Source organism: Chiloscyllium plagiosum, chromosome 22, assembly GCF_004010195.1.
Source record: "Chiloscyllium plagiosum isolate BGI_BamShark_2017 chromosome 22, ASM401019v2, whole genome shotgun sequence".
NCBI lineage: Eukaryota > Metazoa > Chordata > Chondrichthyes > Orectolobiformes > Hemiscylliidae > Chiloscyllium > Chiloscyllium plagiosum.
The window spans coordinates 36,075,593-36,097,851 of NC_057731.1; the positions used below are offsets into that span (position 1 = coordinate 36,075,593).

Sequence of the window (22,259 nt, forward strand, 5' to 3'; positions counted from 1 at the left end):
CACCTTACTAGTTTAAATCCTCCCAAGCAGTTCTAGCAAATTTCCCTGCCAGTATATTAGTCCCCTTCCAATTTAGGTGCAATCCGTCCTTCTTGTACAGGTCACTTCTACCCCAAAAGAGATTCTAATGATCCAAAAATGTGAATCCTTCTCCCATACACCAGCTCCTCAGCCATGCATTCATCTGCTTTATTCTCCTGTTTCTGTCCTCACTAGCTCATAGCAGTGGGAGTAATCCAGATATTACTACCCTTGAGGACCTCCTTTTTAAGTTTCTGCCTAACTCCCTGTAATCTCCCTTCAGAATCTCCACCTTTTCCCTTCCTATGTCGTTGGTTCCGATATGGACAATGACCTCTTACTGGCCCTTCTCCCCTGTGAGAACATTCTGCACCCTCTTTGAGACATCCTTGATCCTGGCACCAGGGAAGCAACACACCATTCTGCTTTTATGCTGCTGGCCACAGAAATATCTGCCTGTACCTCTGACTACAGAATCCCCTAACACAATTGATCTCTTGGAACCCCACATACCCGACGATGCATTAGAGCCAGTCTCAATACCAGAAACTTGGCTGCTCATGCTACGTCCCCTGAGAATCCATCACCCCCTACATTTTCCAAAACAACATACCTGTGTCGTTATTTGTTTTGGAAACACATCACCTCTCAACTTTGCTTTTTCACTGAAATGCCCAATTTACACAGTTGCTGCTTATAATAGTCTGTCCACTTCCTCGGTCACTCTGGTTATTCCCTCCTTTATCATTTTATTAGCTGCAATATTTTTTGATCAGAATTGTGTACTATATTCCAAGCATAATTACTCGAGTAATCTATAAAATAACCTGATAACTTCACTATTTCAGCTCAATATTTTGAATTTATCCCTACATCTGATTTGCTGTCTGGCACAGTGTTGCTGGAATAGATTTAATTGATCATCATTCAGGACCACCAGGTTTTGTATCTTGCCTTTAAAAGGATCCCGATTTATAAACATCTGACTTATGAACCCTTGTCCTTATGAACACTATCTGATACATATGTAATTTTGAATGTCCAACATGAATATTTTGTATATTTACAAACCGCTTCTTTATATTGTTTTAGATCATGCATCAACTTGTTACAAATTGACTTGTGAATGGACTTGAGATCAGAACGTATGTGCAATCCGACAAGTACCTGTACATTACTTTCTCTCCATATCACAAATATTTCATGCATGAAGTTTTTTGTGAATCAGTTGTTGTTTATCTATGTTGAATTTTATCCGCCATCTTGTATACGTCTGTTGCTCAAGTATATTTAAAGCCTCCTGTAGATTATCCTGTTCAATTTCAGAATCGGTTGCTTTCATTCGCTTTGTACAGTCTGTGAATTTAGCTGTTGTATTTGTGCTTCCTTGTTCCATCTGGTTTATGGAAATATTAAAAGTCCCAAACAAGACCATGTAGTGATTTCAACTGCAACATGCCTCAAGGCTTCTCATTCCTGAATCTTTGTACTCAGGTGCTATTGTTCAACAATTCTGCATGCCGTGGAAAATATTTCCAGTGATTCCAACATTATTTTCTGTTCCTGCTGTGTCTGGAGTGCAGTGTTTATTTCTGAATGACGTATGTCATTAACTGTCAGAATAGGCAGTTTGTGATAATTTGAGAGAGTGTGCTTCAGTAATGATCTCTCTCAGCATCAAAAGTATCCAGGTTACAGTTTAAGCAAAATGCAATATCAACACTTAGGCTCTTTTGTTATTAATTCATTTTGAAAGATTAAGAGGTCCACTTTAAGAATTATTATTTCTTTTGAAAATTACAAAAAATGTTTTGATAGTTAATGTGCCAGATTAATTAATACCTGCCCTGTGTTCAGGAATCCTGAAACATGTACTTTTTATTTTAGGTGATAACAGCTGGCATCGTACAATTGTATTGAATTACTCTGACCCTTCAGTAAAAGTAATTTGTGCAGATTATGGAATTGTAGAAACTGTTCCACTTGAAAGGATTAAGTGCATTCGACCAGAACTTTTGGCTCCTCCATTTCAAGTTGCAAAATTTGCACTTTCAGGTATATTTTGTGTATTGTTACCAAAGAGTTTATATTTGCTGTTTGATAACTAAATGAGCAACTACTTCTGATTATTTTGTCACTTTTATATCAAGAGTACTGTATAACTCTGTGTGAGTGCAAATTCCATGCATGCTGCGAGCAATTAAACAAAGTAACATTTAGTGTTGTCCATTTGTTGACTATCCTCGCAATGTGCGGCCATCCTGTTTCAACAACATGAAATCATTTTGTAGAAAACACCTTACCTATACTTTTACAAGTATAGGTAAATTACACATTCTGCTTCTTATGTTACTAACTTGCAGCAAAACACTCAAGATCCCAATAGATGTGTGTACGTTATGCAAATGAATATGGAATTCATGCAGCCAGCAAGTTTGTTTATTGGTCTAAGAGGGTTGATTAACTCAGTTGGCTGGACAGCTGGTTTGTAATGCAGAGTAACACCAACAGTGCAAGTTCACTTCTTACACCAGCTACGGTCTCACTTTTTCTCAATGTCGCCCCTCGCCTGAGGAGTGGTAACCTCAGATTAAACCATCATCCTTCTAGTGAGAGAGCAACCATATGTTGACTTTACGTATTTACTGGTCTGAAACATCATTGGACAAGTGTAGTTAATTGCCGATAGATTTTCTGTCCCTGTCACGTTATTCTCTAAGGAACTTTGTTGTTTCTTCTCTCTGTTGATTTTCTCGTTCATTCCTAGAGCTGTGTACTAATAAAACTATTGTCTCCAGTGATGGCCTTGGTTTTCATTTTGAGCAAGTATGAAGTTTGAAAGCTAGGACAGTTGTCTTCTAATAAACATAACAAAACAAAATCGTAACAACATTGAACGTACCCTACTTCTGTTGATGACTCTTTCTGCACTCGTTACTACAGAAACATTACAGTAGGTAGTTAAATATGGCTTATCTTTAAATCTTTGTCTCTTCAATTTATATGTAGCAACTCTCGAATATAAGGAAAACATTTTTGGTCTTAAGGCTAACTAGGGTAAATGCAAAGGCATTTTCATCTGTTATAATTAGTTTAGATTCCCGACAGTGTGGAAACAGTCCTTCGGCCCAACAATCGAACCGAGGACCTTGGTGCTGAGAGGCAGCAGTGCTAACCACTGAGCAACAATGCCGCCCCTATGTGATTGAATGTCAGCATTAAGAATCACATGATCATTGTCAGGTGATTAAATGTCATCTGTTAAATAACTAAATTTCCAGGCATACACCAAGCCAGAATTATCAGCTTTATCATAGGCCAGTAGGCCAAAGCTCCTCAAATGTGTTGGAAAAACTAAGACTGAAGCCAGTCAGATTAGTGCTATTCTGTTTAATGTTAGTCAGATGATGTACTGGGTTCTATACATTTATAATTATAATTAATCATACTCTGAACTTTGGTGTGTTTCACTTTGTGTGAAGGAATGAGGAAGGACTTTGGACTAGTTGGGATGTTGGACAAATGTTCGATGTATAGTGTGCCTTTTGCTTCACAAGATACCCATTCGATTTCCCTTGCTAAACTGATAAATTTCTGTGTCATCTTGCTCTTTGGTACAGTTTAAACTTGTTACTGCAGCCTCTGACTAAAAATCAAGGATGAGCTAGTATAATATTCAAGTAAAGCATTTTGGTTTCTTTAGTGGAATAATGTTAATTAGCTGTTGAATGCAAAATGAATTTTCTTTTCAGGTTGCTTATTTTTAAAGTTCATTCATGGTATGTAGGTGGTGCTGGCTAGGCCAGAATATTATTGCCCATCCCTAACTGCCCAGAGAGCAGTTGAGTCAACCACATGGCTGTGGGTCTGATGTCTCATGTAAGCCCAATCAGGTAAGGGTGACAGGTTCCTTCTCTAAAAGTGGGTTTTTCTCACAATCAGCAGTGGTTTTATGGTCATCATTAGTCTATGTATTTTTAAAAACTGAATTCAATTTCCATCTGCCATGGTGGGATTTGAGCGCTGGTCCTCAGAATAATACCTGGGTCTTTGGATTATTAATCTTGTGATAATATCACTAGGCCTGCCTGAAATAACTGCAATGGGGGTTAGTATCTTGTCACCAAGTCAACCTTTATTTACATGTGCATAGTATGTAGGCCGTGACCTGCCTGCTCAGAGCCCATGCCTAGAATGAAGATACACTCTGATTCTCCTGTTTGTCTGTCAGCCAGGCTCCCTGGTTGTCCCAGGTCTTTTAGATTAGGTTCCCGACAGTGTGGAAACAGGTCCTTTGGCCCAACCAGTCCACACCAACCCTCCGAAGAGCAACCCACCCAGACCCCGTGACTCATGCACGTAACTCTGGGCAATTTAGCATGACCAATTCACCTAACCTGCACATCTTTGGACTGTGGAAGGAAACCGGAGCACCTGGAGAATGTGCAAACTCCACACAGACAGTCACCTGAGGCTGGAATTGAACCTGGGTCCCTGGTGCTGTGAGGCAGCAGTGCTAATCACTGAGCCACCGTGCCACCCTAAATCCCAACAACTCTACTCGAGGATCTCATTGTCAATGAGATCCACCTGGCCCTAGTTACAATTACTGCACTACCCTCATTTTAAAATATGACTACTGAAAATAATAACTACCTTTTTGGTCTAAATTTTAGTCTTAATCTGATTACCATCTGATTTTAAGAATCCCATTGCTATTTCTGAGGCATGTACTGTGCTCTTTTACAAAAAAACTGAGTAGTTGCATGAAGGCTTTTGTATATCAAGTGTAGATTAAAAAGCAGTCTGAAAAATATCATGTTTAATAGGTGATATAAAGTAGAATGTACTCACTATTTCTATCCATTCTTGGGATGAAGGCAACAATAGTACAGATTGTTATGCTATAACGAGACAGTTGTGTTCCTCTGCAACCTCGCGCTATAGAGCACTGTGCTATGGAAAACTGCTATAGAAAATCGCGCTGTAGACGCTTGCTAATAGAAAGTCGCTATACCTGTTAAGTAGAAAGATCATGTTATTCAAACAGTGTCCACAGTTCATCAATTGCGTTATAGTCAATTCGTGCTGATGAAATGCCATAATAGCAGAATGACCAGTAAAGCGATATTTATTGCCCATTCCTGGTTTCCTTCAGAAGCTAGTGATGTGATAGTATGGCCTTTGTAGTTGCGGTTTCCCACAATGTTATTGGGTAAGAAATTCCAAGTTTTTACTCAGCAGTGCTAAAAAGGCATCAGTATGAAGTTAGAACATTGTGTAACAATTCTGTGAAGTTTCATAAATGTTACAGTGCAGGAGGAGGTCATTTGGCCCACTGTGCCTGCACCATTACCTGTGCCTGCACCATTACCTGTGCATCATTACCTAGTACCAATTCATTGCTTTTCCCCATACCCTTGCACATTATTTTTATCCAAATAATCGTCCAACACTCTCTTGAATGCTTCCACTGAACCTGCCAGAGTGGAGCCAACTTAGAACAGAAATTCAAAGGAAATGTGTATCTAAGACTATATTATTATTTTTCCACTTGATGGAGACTGTTTTCCTGTCAAGAGATTTTTTGTGAATTGCTGTAACCTGATCTGTGTGTAGTATGTAGTCGAGCTGCAATGCATCAGCAATGGAGAATGAATGCTGAGTTTAGTAACATCAGTGTCAGTGGAGTGGAGTGGATCTAAAGATAAGTAGTCAGCCCCTCCAGTTTTCTCTCCTCCTCTTCTCCATGCAGTATAAATTACTTTTCACAGAATGGTTGCAGTAGAGGAGGCAGCTGTTTGGCAGTCTTTGTTCATGCATTCTCAAAGAGAAACCTAATCCATTCCATTCCCCTGCAGTTTTTTCAGATAATGACGAAAGACAAAATTGAATTTGCCTACACCAAATTCTGTATATCCTAATCATAATGCATGTTTTTGCCAGTCACCTTAAATCTTATGGTCTTCATCCTTCCACTGGTGAGACCATTTTTTCCTTATCTGCACTGTTCAGGTCCCAGAATGATTTTCGATAACCGTTTGAAACTTTCCTGTTGTAAGACAACAGTTGCAGCTTTGCCAATCAACCCAGTAATTGCTTCCTGAATAAATTGAGTAAATTCCCTGCAGAATTTTGTTTTCGAGAATATTTTCTGCACCTTCTCCAATGCAGTCACAACCTTGCTATATATATGTGGTGCCTGCAACTGCACACTGCAGCTAAGGCCAAAGCAGTGTCTTCTACCATTTTATAATTTCTTTGCTTTTGCACTCTATACCACCATTTACAACATCTAGGATTCCTTATGTTTCAGTAATTACTCTTTTTTTTAACCCAACCATTTTAGAATTATGTGCTCTTTGTATTGTATCTCCTGGATGTTCTTACCCAAATAAATCACTTTATAATTTTCCATTACATTTGCACCCAATCCTTTTCTTTCACCAACCTCTTGACTTAGAAAGAAATTACTTGCTATAGATTCCGGGTGGAAGATGATTAGCAACCCTGACACATTAACTAAATATGAGATACTTATTTCCATTTTGTCACATCTATTTTGCACATTTAATTAAATGTTGTTTTTAATATATTTAGATGTTGAACTAAAACTTGATGCATGGACTCCTGCAGCTAGCAATTTACTCAAAAGTCTCTTACTTGATAAAAATGTTTTGGCAACAATAAGAGCGTTTGATGGAAGTGTCTACACTGTAGATTTGATAGGACATCTTGAAGGTGCTGCGATTAAAATATCTGATCAATTGGTATTGGAAGGTCTGGCTAAATACAGAGATCAAGGTAAAAAAGGTAATTATTTGCACTTGAGAACTCAATTATCAGTTTTTGTACATAAATTTCATGTTTGCAACTGATTGTTTCACTTATAGTTTAATTCAACTCCAGTGTGCTGTAGTTTGAAATAAGTAGTGCACCAGTTCAAAGTGAGCTCCTAAGCTCAGTAGTAATGTCAAACTTGAACTTTGGTGAAAATAATTAATTGTTATTTAACAAATAGGTAAGTGTGAGATGAGTTACAGTAGGAGACTAACCGAATCCAATTATTGTTTTTCTTCTTACATCTGAATAATTTATTGCCCCAGACTTAAGTGGAATTCTGTATATTTTACATAACAGCAGCTACCTAGATTTGTGACTTTTATTTTTTGCCTGTAATTCAAATCTTATCTACTTGATTTGCTCCTATAGAAGTCCAGCAGCCTGAAATAATTTGTCCAAAGTGTATTCATATTTGCGATTGCATTGCATTCTCATAATTCTCTACTTATTCAAACTTTTAGCATAGCCCTGAAGAAATTAACTTCTGATTGACCCAATAATCTAATTACACCACTTAGAACTTTATCTTCAAGCATCCCCTCATCTTATCGCAGTAATACATTTCATGGTACATAGTTTCTCACAAGAAGTCGAGTTTTCTTCTGAAACATATCCTGAAATTATGATGTGTCTCCCATGTATTTAAAAGGTGGGGAGTTGGGGGGGAAACTAATTTGTGCATGCGCGATTAGAGTATGAGATCGCGACCAATAGTAAAATAGATAGAAGACAACAATCAGCATTAAACTCTCTTCTTTTACTATTGGATTAAAACCCTAACTTTACTAAGAGAAATATCTTCAGCTGGATATTTTTGATTTCTTTGTTGCAGCTCAAGATCACAAAAGCTGTTGTTGCAAAGATCTTCAAAAAGCTGTGAGTTTTTATTCTATTCAAATGTTTGTTTGATATATTTATAACTCAATTTTGATTCTGTTCAAGCTGTTTCAAGAGTAAATGTCTTGTGTTATATAGTAATTTGCAATCTGAATTCATCGACTACTATAGCTATGCAGTAATACTCTGCTGTATCAGTTATTGTGCAATATGGACATGATTCAAACCCACACCTATGTTTTGAACATTTCAATTTTGTGCAAGTCTAATTGGAAGTTGGGTGCCATAAAATCTAGAAGAAAGTGTTCAAAGATGAAGGAGTAGTTTGGCCTTTCGTGATTGTGTTATTGGTGGAAATTGGGATAGACATTGTGCTGTTTGTTCAGCTAAGAGTCAGAAGCAGAACTGCGTCAGTATGAGAATAGATCACACAGATCTTCAGATTAATGTACATTGTTTCCACTTTTAATTAGAGCAGTTGACATTGAGGCAAAAATGATCACTACTGGTGAACCAAATGTTGTCCACATTAAATTGCTGATGGCCATCCAAGGTAAGATTGTGGATGGAGAGGGCTTCTTTTATTTTGACCTTTTGTTACAAGCTGAGGTAAGGCACAGTGGTAGGCCATTTGGCCGAATCAGCCAGGCTGCTGTTTTTCCATTTAGTCTCCTCCTATCTTTCTTCTAAATCTGTTGTAAACCTCTATACTTTTGTGTCCCAATGCTTGCTTGACTTCTCGTTAAATGCATTTATACAATTCACTTCAACCACTCCTGTGATAGTAAGTTCCCCATTCTCAGTACTTGTTAAAGAAACTTCTTCTGAATTGCCTATTGGGTTTCTTGCTGACTAACTTGTTTTGCTGGCTTCCAAAAATGCTCTCTTCCATAAGATTCTGTCTGTATCTATTAGAAAATCTTTTCTTTTTCTTAACAACAACTGTTAGATATTTTGTTCCAAGAGAAGAAACTTCGCCTATAAATTATTCCTGACATTTCTGATATCTATCTTGTAAATGTTCTTTGCATTCTCTACAGTGCCTTGATATTCTTTTTATATCATGGTGATCACATCTACAAACAGTACTTTAGGCATGGCTAACCAAGATTTGACACAGATTTCGCATAATTTCCCCACCTTTCAATGCTACCCCTCTACCCCCTGTCTTATGTTTGCTTTCTTACTATCATTGCTAAATGATGGCACATGTATTTGTGATTGGTGTATAATGTACTGAGATTCCTTTCTTCCTCTACCCTACCTGAGCTTGCATTTTCTGAGTAATAAATAATCCCCAATTTTCTTATCACTCTGAATACTTCACATTTATCTGTGGATTTTATTTGTCCAATCTCCTCAGTATTGATTACCCATCCCTAAAATTTGGTGTCAGTTTGTAAGTTCAGAAATATTTTGTTTCATTTCAAAATCCAGATTGTTAAAGCGAACTCTGTGAGAGTGCCCTTGTTAGTGTGGCATCAAGGATCCCTCGTAAAACTGAAGTCACTACTGGAGAATCTTTCATTAGTTGGAGTCATCCTTAGCATAAAGAATGATGGTTGTGACTGTTAGAGGTCAGCTATCTCCATCCCACAGCATTGCAGGAATTCTTCAAGAAACCGTACCAGTTGCTTTATTGTAAGGTCAGAAATGGTTGTTTACTGATTTCACAGTATTCAGTATCATTTGCAACTCCGTAGGTACTGAAGCAGTCCATGTTCATATACAATACGACCGAGACAGCCTTCAGATTTAGGCTAAGAAGTAGCAAGTAACATTTGTGCCACAACAAATATAAACATTTCCCCAACACATTTGCAGCCACTGTCAACATCCTGTGGGTTATCATTGGCTACAAATTGAATTGGACTATCCATTCTCCACCATTCATCCTGGTTAATCTGATTGCTCCTGCCTCCCTTTCACCCCCACTTCCCCATCAAAAATATTTACCTGTATCTTAAAAATATTCCCAGACTCTACTTCCACCACCTTCAGAGAGAGCATTCCAAAGACATGTAACCCTCTGTGAGGAAAAGATATTCTCCTTCCTTTGACCTTAGATGGGTAACTTCTGATTTTTGAAAAGTGACTCCTTTCTGGATTCTCTGACATGAGGAAATATCCTCTCTGCATCCACCCTGTTAAAACCCCTTGGGAGCTTTTTATGTTTAAGCAAGTTGCCACCCGTTTGAAACTCTAGCATATTCTCGCCCCACCTGTCCAACTTTTACTTAGAAGAAGAACTGCACATTCCAGGTAGTAGTCTAGTAAACCTTTTCTTAACTGCTTCCAATGCATGTACATTGTTGCTTAAATAAGGGGACGGTATTCCAGAAGTAAGCTTATGAATGCCTTGAAAAATTGAAGCATAACCTCACAGTTTTTGGATTTGGTTCCCCACACAAAGAAAAATATCCAGTTAGCTTTCCTAATTGCTGGTAGCTGTATATGAATCTTTGATGATTCATTCACTAAGACAAAAATCTCTCTGCATCTCGTGCCTCTGCGGTTTCTCAGTATCTGGATTTTTTTTCCTTTTTAAAAAAAAAAGGCCAGTTCCATTATCCTATACTGTATTACATTGCCACATCTTTGCCTACTCACTTAATCTAACTATATATTTTTTGTAGCATCCTTATGTGCTCTTCACAACTTGCTTTTCTGCTAATCTTCGTGTTACCACTGAATATGGCAATGAACTGTAAAATGTTGAGGCCTTCATTCCTTTTAATCTATGCTACATGTTATTTTTTTAAAGACCACCAATAAATTGTTTAAAACATGATTTCTCTTTCACAAAGCCATGTTGACTTTGCTGATTTACCTTGAGCGTTTCTAAGTGCCTTCTCTGATAGAGATGTAACATTAACTAGCCGGTAATTTCCTGCTCTCTGTCTCACTAGGTTTTTGATTAAATGAGTTACTTAGCTGTTTTCTGCCTAATGGAGCTTGTCTGAATCTAGGGAATTTTGGAAAATTAAAATTCCTCAGATCCTTGTGGAATAACACCACAATAAAATTTAACACAAGTAATGAACAGCATTATGAGAAAAAGGTGGGAGAATGACACTAGGTCTTGAAGCACATTTGGAGACTGCATTAGTCTTCATGGTGGAAGACACCAGTAGCATCGCAAAACTTCACGAGAGTCAGAGTGCAGAGGTGAGTCTAATTGCCATTACTAATGACTGGGTGCTTGTGAAGCTGAAAGGTCTGAAGGTGGATAAATCACTAAGATCAGGTAGAGTACACCCCAGAGATGTGAAGGCTGAGGAGATTATGGAGGAATTTGCAATGATCTTTCAGCAATCCCTGCAGTCCAGGGACCCATGGACTGAAAAATGGCTAATTAACACTCCTGATGAAGAAAGGAAGAAGGTCGAAGATGACTCTATGGGAAATTATAAGCTGGTTAGCCTGACCCCAATCATTGATAAGGTTTTACAGTCCATAATTAGGGATTATTGTATTACCATTGTCTACTCTGTTACCTACTTTCAAAACAGAACAGCAAAGTTGGTTATCCATGATTTTTCTCATTTGAAATTCACACTGACTGTTCATTATCATGTTTCGCATTTCTAAATGCTGTTCCATTTTTCCCCTTTAGTAAGGAATCGCATCTTTTGAATGACCAAATTTCAGTTGATTGGTCTATTGTTCCCAGATATGTTCAGTTGCTTAAATTTGGAAGTCACAGTAAATATGCTTTCGTCATTCAGCATTACACCTTTCACAAGGATTTATTACATGTGTGCTCAAGTGCAAGGATAAGTTGGAGGTTTGGAAGGTTGACTAGGGCATTAGTCATTGGTGATAAAAGAAGGGATGATCAGAAGTTGGATGAGAATTGGTTAGTAAAGTCACAGATGACACCAAAAGTGGAGATGTAGCAGACATTAAAAAAGGTTACCTCAAGCAGTGGGTCCTTGATTAGATGGGCCACTAATGTGGACAAGAGATGGAGACTAATTTAGACAAATGTGAGGTGCATTTTGGAAAGGTAAATTAGGGTAGGACTTATACATTTAATGGTAAGGTCCTGGGAAGTGTTCCTGAACAAAGAGATTTGCAGTTTCACAGTTCCTTGACAGTGGAATTCCAGGTCGACCAGGATAATGAGGAAGGCGTTCAGTAAAGATTGTCTTTATTGGTCAGTGCATTGACTGTAGGAGTTGGGAGGTGATATTGCAACTGTGCAGGACATTAGATAGGCCACTTTTTGAATATTGCATGCAATTCTGGTCTCCCTGCTATCAGAAGGATGTTGTGAAACTTGAAAGGGTTCAGAGAAGATTTACAAGGACTTTGCCATGGTTGGAGGGTTTGAGCTACAGGGAGAAGTTGAATAAGCTGTAGTTATTTTTTCTGGAGTGTTGGAAGCTGAGGGGGTGATCTTATTGAGGCTTATAAAATCATGAGGGGCATGGATAGGGTAAATAGACAAGGTCTTTTCCCTGGGGTGGGGGAGTTCAAAACTAGAGAGCATGGGTTTAGGGTGAGAGGGGAAAGATATAAAAGGGACCACAGGGGCAACCTTTTCACACAGAGGGTGGTACGTATATGGAATGAGCTGCCAGAGGAAGTGGTGGAGGCTGGTACAATTACAACATTTAAGAGGCATCTGGGTGGGTATATGAATAGGAAGGTTTAGAGGGATATGGGCCAAGTGCTGGCAAATGGAACTACAATCATTTAGGATATCTGGTCGGCATGGACGGGTTGGTTAGAAGGGTCTGTTTCCATGCTGTGCAGCTCTGTGACTCTTCCGTTTGCAATTGTTCATTTTTAAGCTCAGCAGATGAAAGAAAAAGACAATTGTTTAGAGAGAACAAATGTGTCCAATTGAGGAAGCTTGTACAAGACAGATTGTACAATAATGCATTGGACTAATGCATTTAGGCGTGGAACATACAAGTTATAACATGCATAGGTAATGAGCAAAAATCTAATTCTGAAGCAGGGCAGAAACAATAATATTCAGTTCTTGATCGTATGTGTTGTCTACTTTCAAAACTAGGTGAGAAGGGGTAATCCAGCTATCCTCTTTGTAACCTTCCTGGATGCAAAGATTTTATGTTCTTTTCGCACAAGATAATACCTGTCTGCAATTAGTAATTTAGTTGACCTTTTTGTTATGCTGTAACATTAAGGAACAACTTGAGGTTTTCTTGAATGAAAAGAACCTAGATTGCCTGTTAATGCTGAGAAGAAAAATAAATATGCAGGATTGAGTTTGTGGCATTGTACAGTCATTCAAGGCCTTGCACCCAGCTGTGCTAACTTAGAAGTGGATAATATCCAGTACAAAATGAAGTTGTTCTAGAGGAGTAAGGTTTTAGCTTGAGGTCACAATTGGGTAGTTGTGGTGTTGCACCATCAGAAGCAAACGTGGCAATTATCGTTTACATTATGAAGTTTCTTTCCAGTCAGTGCTGTAACCAGGTGTTTCTTTTGAGAAACAGAGTGAGCATCTTCCCCAGCCCGTGTTCAATATTACAGTCAAAAATCTATTTTCTCCTCTGCTAAAGATACCCATTGAAATTGTTGCTGTTTTCATATTCCCAGTCTGCTCAAAGAATTTTGATTTCTGATGTAATTGTTTTAGGCAATATTAGGGGAAAATTTGGTGAGATACCTGGTAAATCTTTGAAGTTCCAGCTGTGATTAGAATGAACTAGTGTGTTTGGGTTAGCTTCATATGCAATATAACTCATTTAAGATTCACTTTCATTTATTTGAGTCAAGAAATTAGTTAGGTTGAAAGAAAAGATAGTTAAACCACATAATCACACATGCTGATGGAGCCGACAGACAGTTTCTGTGAAAATGCAACATGGCTGAACTAGTACTAGCCCTGAGAATTTATTTGAAAATGGAATGTGAGGATAGCTGTGTACCATGCTAAGAAAGTCCAAGCAATGGAGTTTAGTCAAGGTTGGAAATGAAACTCAGGATTTTGAGAGGAGATAAGATGCCAACTGGGAAGATAGGGAGTGATGAAACAAGGGGTATGGGTGTCCTGCCACTTGGGTGATGTATGGGAAACAAGGTGACTGTCAAAAACAGACCATTACATGATTTGAGTAACATATTATCTACAAGACTTACAATGTATAAATATCTGAATCCTCATTGAATTAGTATGAGACTTCAGAATCTTTTCTGGGATAGACTCTTCAACTTTATCGCAATAAACAATTGTTGACCTACTTCAAGGGTCCTGAGATTATTTCCTAAAATAACCTACACAACAGTGAGGCTCTATTTCCAACATGAAGGTCCTAATAATGGTACAAATCAAATGGGACACAGGGGCATTTTTAGCCTTCCCATAGGGGCTGACTTGTTTCATTCCCAATGGGTGAAGTGTTGATTGCAGCTCAGACTTGCTTTTCTTTAATCCACTTATCAACTTCATGAAATTTGGTCAAGTGATGCCTGTGACCATTTCAAGTCTTGTGTTCTTGATCTTTTTTTAACCTGTGTCAGTCCATGAAAGGCCCAAGTGTTAATTTATTAATTCAAGCAATATTTAAAGATCAATACAATCATTGTCATCATGATAAAGTATTTGCTTCAAGGGTACTTTGAAGTAATCATAGAAAATTTAATGCTGGCACCTTGAATTTTCAGTTTAGAGTGGTATGATAAGATTCTATGATGCGGATGTGAAATGGTACGGTCAAGCTGGTAATTGTGCTCCAGTGTTGCCTTCCAACAGGGTTCCAATCAAGCATTGTTAAATTACTTTGTTTTTGGGTGGGTTAATCTGTCCCTTGGAACAGATTCTTCGTCTGTGGCAAGTGTAATAGTAACATTCAGACTCCAAGTAATTCCTAACTCAAGTCATTATGTTGAGATCTTATCATTTAGTGAGGTATACCAGAATACTAATTCTCTGCAATATTTCATATTTAGCGGATTAGACACCAACTGTATTATTATGCGTACCTGATAACCACTAAACCTTGCCTCTTAATCAGTCTGTTTCTAACTCCTCCATTTTGTAGTGACCTTGTGTGAAATGATTGTATACTCATTAGACGGTCAATACTACTTTTGTGGTTTTCTCAACTTAGTTACAACGTCGTTCTTAACTTTATTTGGATTTTGCATACCTGAAACACTTGACTGGGCATGATGTCTATATTTTTTCACAACTGGGTCAATTTTAGATTAGATTAAATTAGATTGCTTACAGTGTGGAAACAAGCCCTTTGGCCCAACAAGTCCACAGCGACCCGCCGAAGCACACCCACCCAGACCCAATTACAATTCACCTAACACTACGGGCAATTTAGCGTGGCCAATTCACCTGCACGTTTTTGGACTGTGGGAGGAAACCGGAGCACTTGGAGGAAACCCTCGCAGACACCGGGAGAATGTGCAAACTCCACACAGACAGTTGTCTGAGATGGGAATTGAACCCAGGTCTCTAGCGCTGTGAGGTAGCGGTGCTAACCACTATGCCACAATATACAGTAAATGAATTGCATGACCATGCTTTGCACTTGTAATCCTTATGAAATACATTCTTTCAGCTTTTTTCCTTGAGTATTTTACTTGATGTCCACATATAGAAATGGATCATTGTTACTTGTGTCTAAGGTGATTTCTTTTTCCATGGATTCAAGATAGAATTTTGTTTTATTTTTGTATGTTTTATTTCATTAAATGAAGGGGCAGTCTGCACTAAGTCACGATTTTTAAAACAAATGCTGTTGATTGTTTTCACCTGTTGTTTGCATCAAGTGATGTAAAAAATGTATTTTCTTATTCTGGAGCAACAGTTTTGCTTTTGATTGCAGGTGGAAGAAATCAAGCAACAGCTTGCAGTACTCATGAGCAAAAATGTGGAACAAGTGTGTAACAACAAAGCTGAAGGATAAATGTACTATTTTACTTTTGTACAAGAATGTGGGGTTTTTGCTTTCTGTATTTTGATAAATTTCTTGTTTTCACTGCTGGGATTTAAAGGAAATTGAGTAGATGACCAACTCACATTTTGTTTTTTTGCGTGTAATTTATATATTGTAAATGTAAAGTTTTAAAGGTCATTCAGTCAGTTACTGAACAACAAGGATAGTTGTTATCCAATTGTTCTGAAATACTAGCCAAATTATGACTGCACTGTGCCTTCTGAAAGACAAAGAAAAATGTTAGAAATACTGAGGTCAGGCAGCATCTGTGGAGAGAAATAATTATATTTCAAGTCAGTGATGTTTCATTGTAGGCAATTCTTTTGTTATGCTTCACATTAAATATTGCTCTATATTTGAGTATGGTGCAAATATATTTGGTAAAGTGATTTATATGGTATTAAATGTACTAAATTCCTTTTGGCATTTTCATCTGAGCAACAACTTTGGTTCCAAATGTAAAGCTGAATGTCAATAAGCTACACAAATGAATTTATTTGAAATTCTCAAAAGAATGGCCCCTGTCTTTGCGAAACCCTGTCACAATTCGAGTTATCATGACTAGCATGTAACTTTAATATTATTCAAGCTAGGAGTAGGAACGTGTACAAAGGAATATCAATCCATTCCTTCCAAGATGCTCAACCGATAGTAGATTTGCCACAAACATATCATCCATTATTTGAGTGCTTAAGGTACAAATTACACCATATCAAAAATTGGTGAATAAACATTAGTTTCCTAGAAAATAAACCACCCAGTTCTTAATAAAAAGTAGGATATTAATCTTAACCAGTATTACTAAATTATGAAATAATAGAAAATGCCGGAGGCTCAGCAATTCAAGTAGCATATGTGGAGAGAGTCTGAGTTAACACATCTTTCATTTCATACGTTCTGTTTGGAAAGAGGAGAGTACTTATCTAAATTTACTGAGGTCTAACAAATGACAATTTAAAAGTAACCAAAGATGTCTTGTATGTGTGTCATTATTATATACTGTGTACTGTTACTTAAAATTAATAATGCGAAAAATCAAGGTTAAAGCAAATTCTGATAGAAATCTAACACTCAATTGCAAACTAATGAAATGAATCGCATTAATTAACGGAAAGATCTTTTAAGGTTAGTTGACATTTCTGAAGCACATTTTTCCATAGTGTATTTGGCATCTTCAGTTGAAAATACAAGCCTTTCTTATGTTCAGCAGTCTTATGCTCAGTCAGATGCTCATGAATAGTTTGCTATAAGTTAGTTGGTTTTCTTGGCTGTCCCATATTAGCTTTTGAATTTTCCATTAAAAGTATAGTTGATCTACTTGTGATGTGCACTCAAATCTTTTCACAAGCTACAGTATAGAAGCTGAAAAGGGTGTATTTAAAAAAAAAAGCTTGTTTAGTTGCAGTTAAGTTGTCTTGTTAAGAAGAGTAGTGAGGGTTTTTTAAAATCCAACTTGAGCACTATTTTTCAGGTGCCTTCTGCTATCTACTCCATTAATTATGTGTGGACTTTGTATCTGAAATTTGCTTCACCAATCAAGTGATGTCCCAAACTGTTTCAATTATCACTTGGGATCCATAAATGCATTTCCAGTATATTAAAACGCTCTTTAATAATTGGGAGCATGATTTCTGGGCAGTTTCATCTTCTCAAATCCAAAAATAAGGTAGACTTTCATTATTATAATCAGTTCTGATATTCTTATAGCTTCCAGAAAACTCATTGGCCATGAAGCTAGTTTTACTAGGTAATTACCATTATCTAGGCATTTGCAGCAGCCATTTTGCACATGGGAAATTCTCTCACACAGAAATTTTTTTTAAAAATTGCATTTGTGCAGCATCCTTTACAATCACTAGACATACCAGAATGGTTTATAGCAAGTGAAGTATTTTTGAAGTGCAGTCACTGTTGTAATGTAGGGCATATTAATTTCTTTTTAATTGTAGTGATGAGAGTTCAATCTTTATTGGGACATGGGCATTCAAGAATACTATTTCAATAATTTCACACTATTGTTTACATTTTTTAACAGTCCTAAACAGACTAATGGAGATTGGGGATCAGGAGCCTTTATTAAAATTTATTCTTTTCTCCCCACCTCCCATCACATTTCCATTCCCCAAAAAAAACTAGAGGCTGCAACATGAATTGTCATAGTTGTAACTGTTATATAACTAAAATCACTGACTGAGGACCAGAACCATCTGTATTGTATTTCTTTGGAATGGTCTTTTGTTAGACCAAAGGAGAAGTTTAATAGCTGCTTCGCTTTGCCAAGCTGAGTGAATCTGTAAAATGGTCTGAACAGAATAACTTTTTTCTGACTTAAAAATGAAAAGAAGCGTGCCCAGCATTGCAATTGATTGTAATTCTTAAGAGTAGGTCCAGGGCTATTCATTGTCAGAGAGTCAGTAATCGATAACCATTCCTGTTTGTTTTAAGAGATTATTTTCAATTTAAATTACCATGGTATGAATAGAATTAATGCTTGGGTTGCATATAGTTATCTTCAATTTTAGCAGTATTGCACCAAATGTTCAATATTTAAGCTTTTAGATTGTGTTTATATTTGAAAATGTAAAGGTGACTCAGAGATTGTGTAAAAATCATGCCAAATTCTTTGTGACCAAACATTTAAATTTCCACTTCAACACCAAGATGTTTGTTGTCAGTTGTAAACAAACAAATTTGAACATGTGAGCAGATTAGAGATGAGCATTATTCAAGTAGCTGGGTGTGATTAATGAGGTGATCATTTGAAAAGAAAAGGGATGCATTGGATTAATTACTGGCTCTCACCTCTGATCATGGTTTAAACCAAGGTCTGACTACAAGAATAAATGTCTGCTTTGCTCGCTTTAAGGCATCCCGTGTAAAACCAGTTTGGCCAATCCGAGCTGAGTTCTAAACGGCACGAGATTACATCATAAATCGGGAACGAGATTGGCATTCTCACTCACACGAGTGCTCACAGAAGAGCCAGAGACTTAGTTTGGGACTTCGGCATTTGAACCTATTAAAGAAGTGAATTTCCTAATCAAAAACAGGAAGATAGGTTTACAGTCATTAAAGTATGAACATTATGAAAGACTACCATGCTGCATACTTAAGAGGTCAGTATTTCATTACAGTGCCAGTGTTCCTTATTCATGACAATTGATTTCACTCAACAGGTTTGTGCTTTAGAATCTTAGTAGCACTGGGTTATAGTTACCACCAAAGGGCAAATATCGAAATTGAATTTAAATATGATTGACTCAAAAAAGACGATATTTGTATCCTATCTCCCTTTTTCCATTGAACCACTACTGAGTGGGGCTATTTTGCATAAATGAAAAGAAACAGGCTAATTTCAATATTTCACCTGAAATTGCAACTTCGGGGTCTCTTTTGTCACTGGACCATGTCCAGACTTAGTGTGATTTTCAAAATGTAATATAACACAATACAACAATTGACCAGAAACCATTGTTTTAATAAGTCCCCTTGACCTTGACTATTAAAACCATATACAAATATATTTGAGGTAAGACTTTGAAACTAATTTGTTTGATCTTTGTTCAGTGAGTGAATTCTGTCTCCACCCTTTAGTTATTCCTGATTTTCAGATCTGAACATTTTAATTTCAGAATCTATCTTGTAGTTTTTGACATTAGTTTTGAGTTCCTATGTACATTGCACTTTCATTTGAATGTTTGTGGTTATGTAAAATATGTTACCTGTAATGGAAGCAGGTCTGTCTTGTTGAATACGTTTTTTAAAGAGACTATTCTACAACATTAAAACAGTGTGGTGAAACTGGCAGTGACTTGTATTTTTGCTTGAATGACAAATTAAAACAAATTCAAGCTTTGGAGTAAATTCTGTCACTTGCATCATTTTACATCTCATCTCCCACCTGACCAAAAAAAATTGAGTTATTTAATGTAAGGTGTGATTATTTTGAAATCATTGCTGTAAGTTTCCAAAATGCCTAATAACTTTGCAGCTGCTTAATTTTTAATCCTATTGTTGGCACCAAAGAAAGGGTTGCTGTGAACTGCATGATGAGTAACTGCATAGAAGCATTATGCAGTGTTATTATGCATGGGGCTTTTTAAATGTAAAAATCTTAAATTTTTAATTACAGAGAGAGAGAGAATGACTTTTTCCTGTGTTACTAAGAGTGCTTCATGCTGTCTTGGACCTGCACCATATAAGCAAATACAAAATTTTGGCAACTATAAAACAGCTACAGCAATTGTATTCGTATATTGAGGTACCTAAGAAGAATCTGTGTGAAAAACAGAACGTACCAGCAACTACTTTGCATGATATTTCAAAAAACTGTATGCTGATTTTATGCAATGGGCCAAGCCATTTGAAGCTTATGATTACTATGTTGGAATATTTTGTGTCCAGATGATGACATTTAGTATCCTGGTCACAAGCATACAATTTACCTTTTCTGCAACCCAAAATTTGTAGAATTCAAAGAGAAACAAAATTATCTTTTACAAGAAAGGCCTGAAGATCCCATTCTCAATATTCTTTTAGATTTGGGGCATTTATTACATTTCATGAATTAGTCTTATGGCAATGATAGAAAATTGATAGGGTTTTGCATAAACTGTTGTAGGATCAATGGATGTGAAATTTTGGAAGAAGACATTTTGAGAAAGGCAAAGGAGGTAAGTGATGGGTTTGCACATTATAGAAGGCTAAGAGTGTGATGATGCTGCTCCTTTAACAAGGTTATGTTGTCCTTGGTTTTGTTTTTCAGAGAGATCATAAAAGCAGCGATTCCAAAAAGTTTGGCTTGGATGGGTTTTTGGCCAGTTTGATTATAGATAACAGATTAAGGCTTACAAATCTTTTTTTTTTTAAATTGTACAATGAATGGGGGGTGAGGGGGAGGTGGCCATGTCTTGGGTTTTTTGAAGCAGTCAGTTTGAGGCTGCTGGTCCAGGAAATAGCTACAAGGAAGAGGGTGTTACATGCTGGCATCTCCCTTCCTCGCTTGCTCCCTCAGTCCCTCACACCCACTTTCCCCCCAACGCCCCCTCTGCCCCCGCAGGAGATGAGGCAGCAAGCGTTTATGGGCATTGTTGTAAGTATTTGGAACAGCATCATTAGGTTGGGATAATCTGTTGGGTTTTCAGATAGGTGGTATCCCGTTCTCTCTTGTTTGTGTTTCATTTGGTAATCATGTGAATAAATTCTGTTTTGTTTAAAACTAAGTGGTTTGACCAGTTGCATCTCTCCTGGGATATCCATTTAACATCTGCTTAAAACAATTAGCAAAGTTGGGGTCTGGACTTGTACTTAAAATGTTTTGAGGGGGGTCTGACCTTGTCCATAAGAGTTTGGGTTTTATTTTTGGTGACATGTTGTTGAATGCAAGGAAAATATCTGTAGGGAAAGATTAATTTTCAATGTCAGCTTGCAATGGGGACCTTGAAGGGAAGTAAGGGATCAAAGGTTAGGAGTTTAATGAAATAGCTTTAAGGTATTTAATGCTAATTTCACTGCATTGAAAAGAGAAAGATATGTAGGTAGATGGCTAGGTCTTGGGGCAGCCTTGGGGTGAAGGTTTCTTTTGTGAGCAAGGGGACAATGACAGGGCAGAGGTAACTGGTGTCTGTAAATTCTCCCTTTTTTTTGGAGATGAGGAAGCAAGCGTTTAAGGTGAAAATGCCTAGGTAATGAGTAGATGTGAATGAGAATAAATGGCCTGGGCTGGATGATTTGTTCAATTGTATTTCCTGGAGAGTCTAAAGGAATGGATACAGAAAAATGTCCTGCGAGATAAATACAGTACAAGTGATTTGCAAATTCTAACTAAATTGCTGTAACTTGTGGATCTGTAGGTTTTGTTTACATTAGCACACTTTTGGGTCCTGTGCTTTCCCTTGTTAGTTTCTGGTTATGGTGTGAAGGAATGTTTATGCATTAACAGTGATGTGCAGGAGAAGTACAGAGGTAATGACACCCTCCATTAGGGTCAACTCTTTACATTGGAAGACCAGCAAGTTTTGGGCAGACCCAAGACCATCTTTCACCAAGTTGATGATCCTCTAGGTGTAGACATTTTTATTTCACAAATATATTTTCATAATTCTATAAGCACATACAAAGGTTCTAATCTGTTCTATACAGTTTTGCAAAAAAAATTGCAATTTTGACATTTCCTGCAGTTTCTTGACAGTTGCAAAAAAGACATTTTCTATTTGTTTTTAGCTGCAGTGCTTTTAGTTTGTAGTGTGCAGTAATAAAACATGTAAGGTAAAAAGGACAATGTATTTCTACACATACTTTGATAGTATGCTTTGAAGTGCAAATTCTTTTTACTGAAATGCAGATGGTTTGTGTAATCAAGGTTATAAGTACATAAAATAGTTCAATATCAGTTCTGTACAGTCTTGTTAGAGAGAATAATCAAAATATTAGAATTTTGACTTTGCTCAGCCTCTCTAGAGTTGCAAATTGAAAGGTATTTTCTACTTCTGCAGGAAAATATTTATATTGATTGAAGCATTGAGAGAGTCTGACAACTGAATAGACCCTTGTTCTAATTTACTGGAAAGACCAGAGATGGCGGTCTTTCCCCACTGCACCTAGACAGCAGCTGCTTTAAGCTTTAGTGCA

The 22,259-nt window shown here is 37.2% G+C and overlaps 1 protein-coding gene across 1 annotated transcript in view; it reads left to right on the forward strand.

Moving 5' to 3' along the window:
• The window catches only part of tdrd1 (tudor domain containing 1), a 90,619-nt gene extending 71,186 nt beyond the window's left edge, over positions 1 to 19,433 (forward strand). The window contains exons 18-21 of the mRNA XM_043713164.1: positions 1,909 to 2,076; positions 6,622 to 6,825; positions 7,697 to 7,740; positions 15,519 to 19,433. Coding sequence (XP_043569099.1) covers positions 1,909 to 2,076; positions 6,622 to 6,825; positions 7,697 to 7,740; positions 15,519 to 15,599 — 497 coding nt within the window. The 3' untranslated portion in view covers positions 15,600 to 19,433. The remainder of the gene's footprint in view (positions 1 to 1,908; positions 2,077 to 6,621; positions 6,826 to 7,696; positions 7,741 to 15,518) is intronic.
• Positions 19,434 to 22,259: the final 2,826 nt, after the last annotated feature.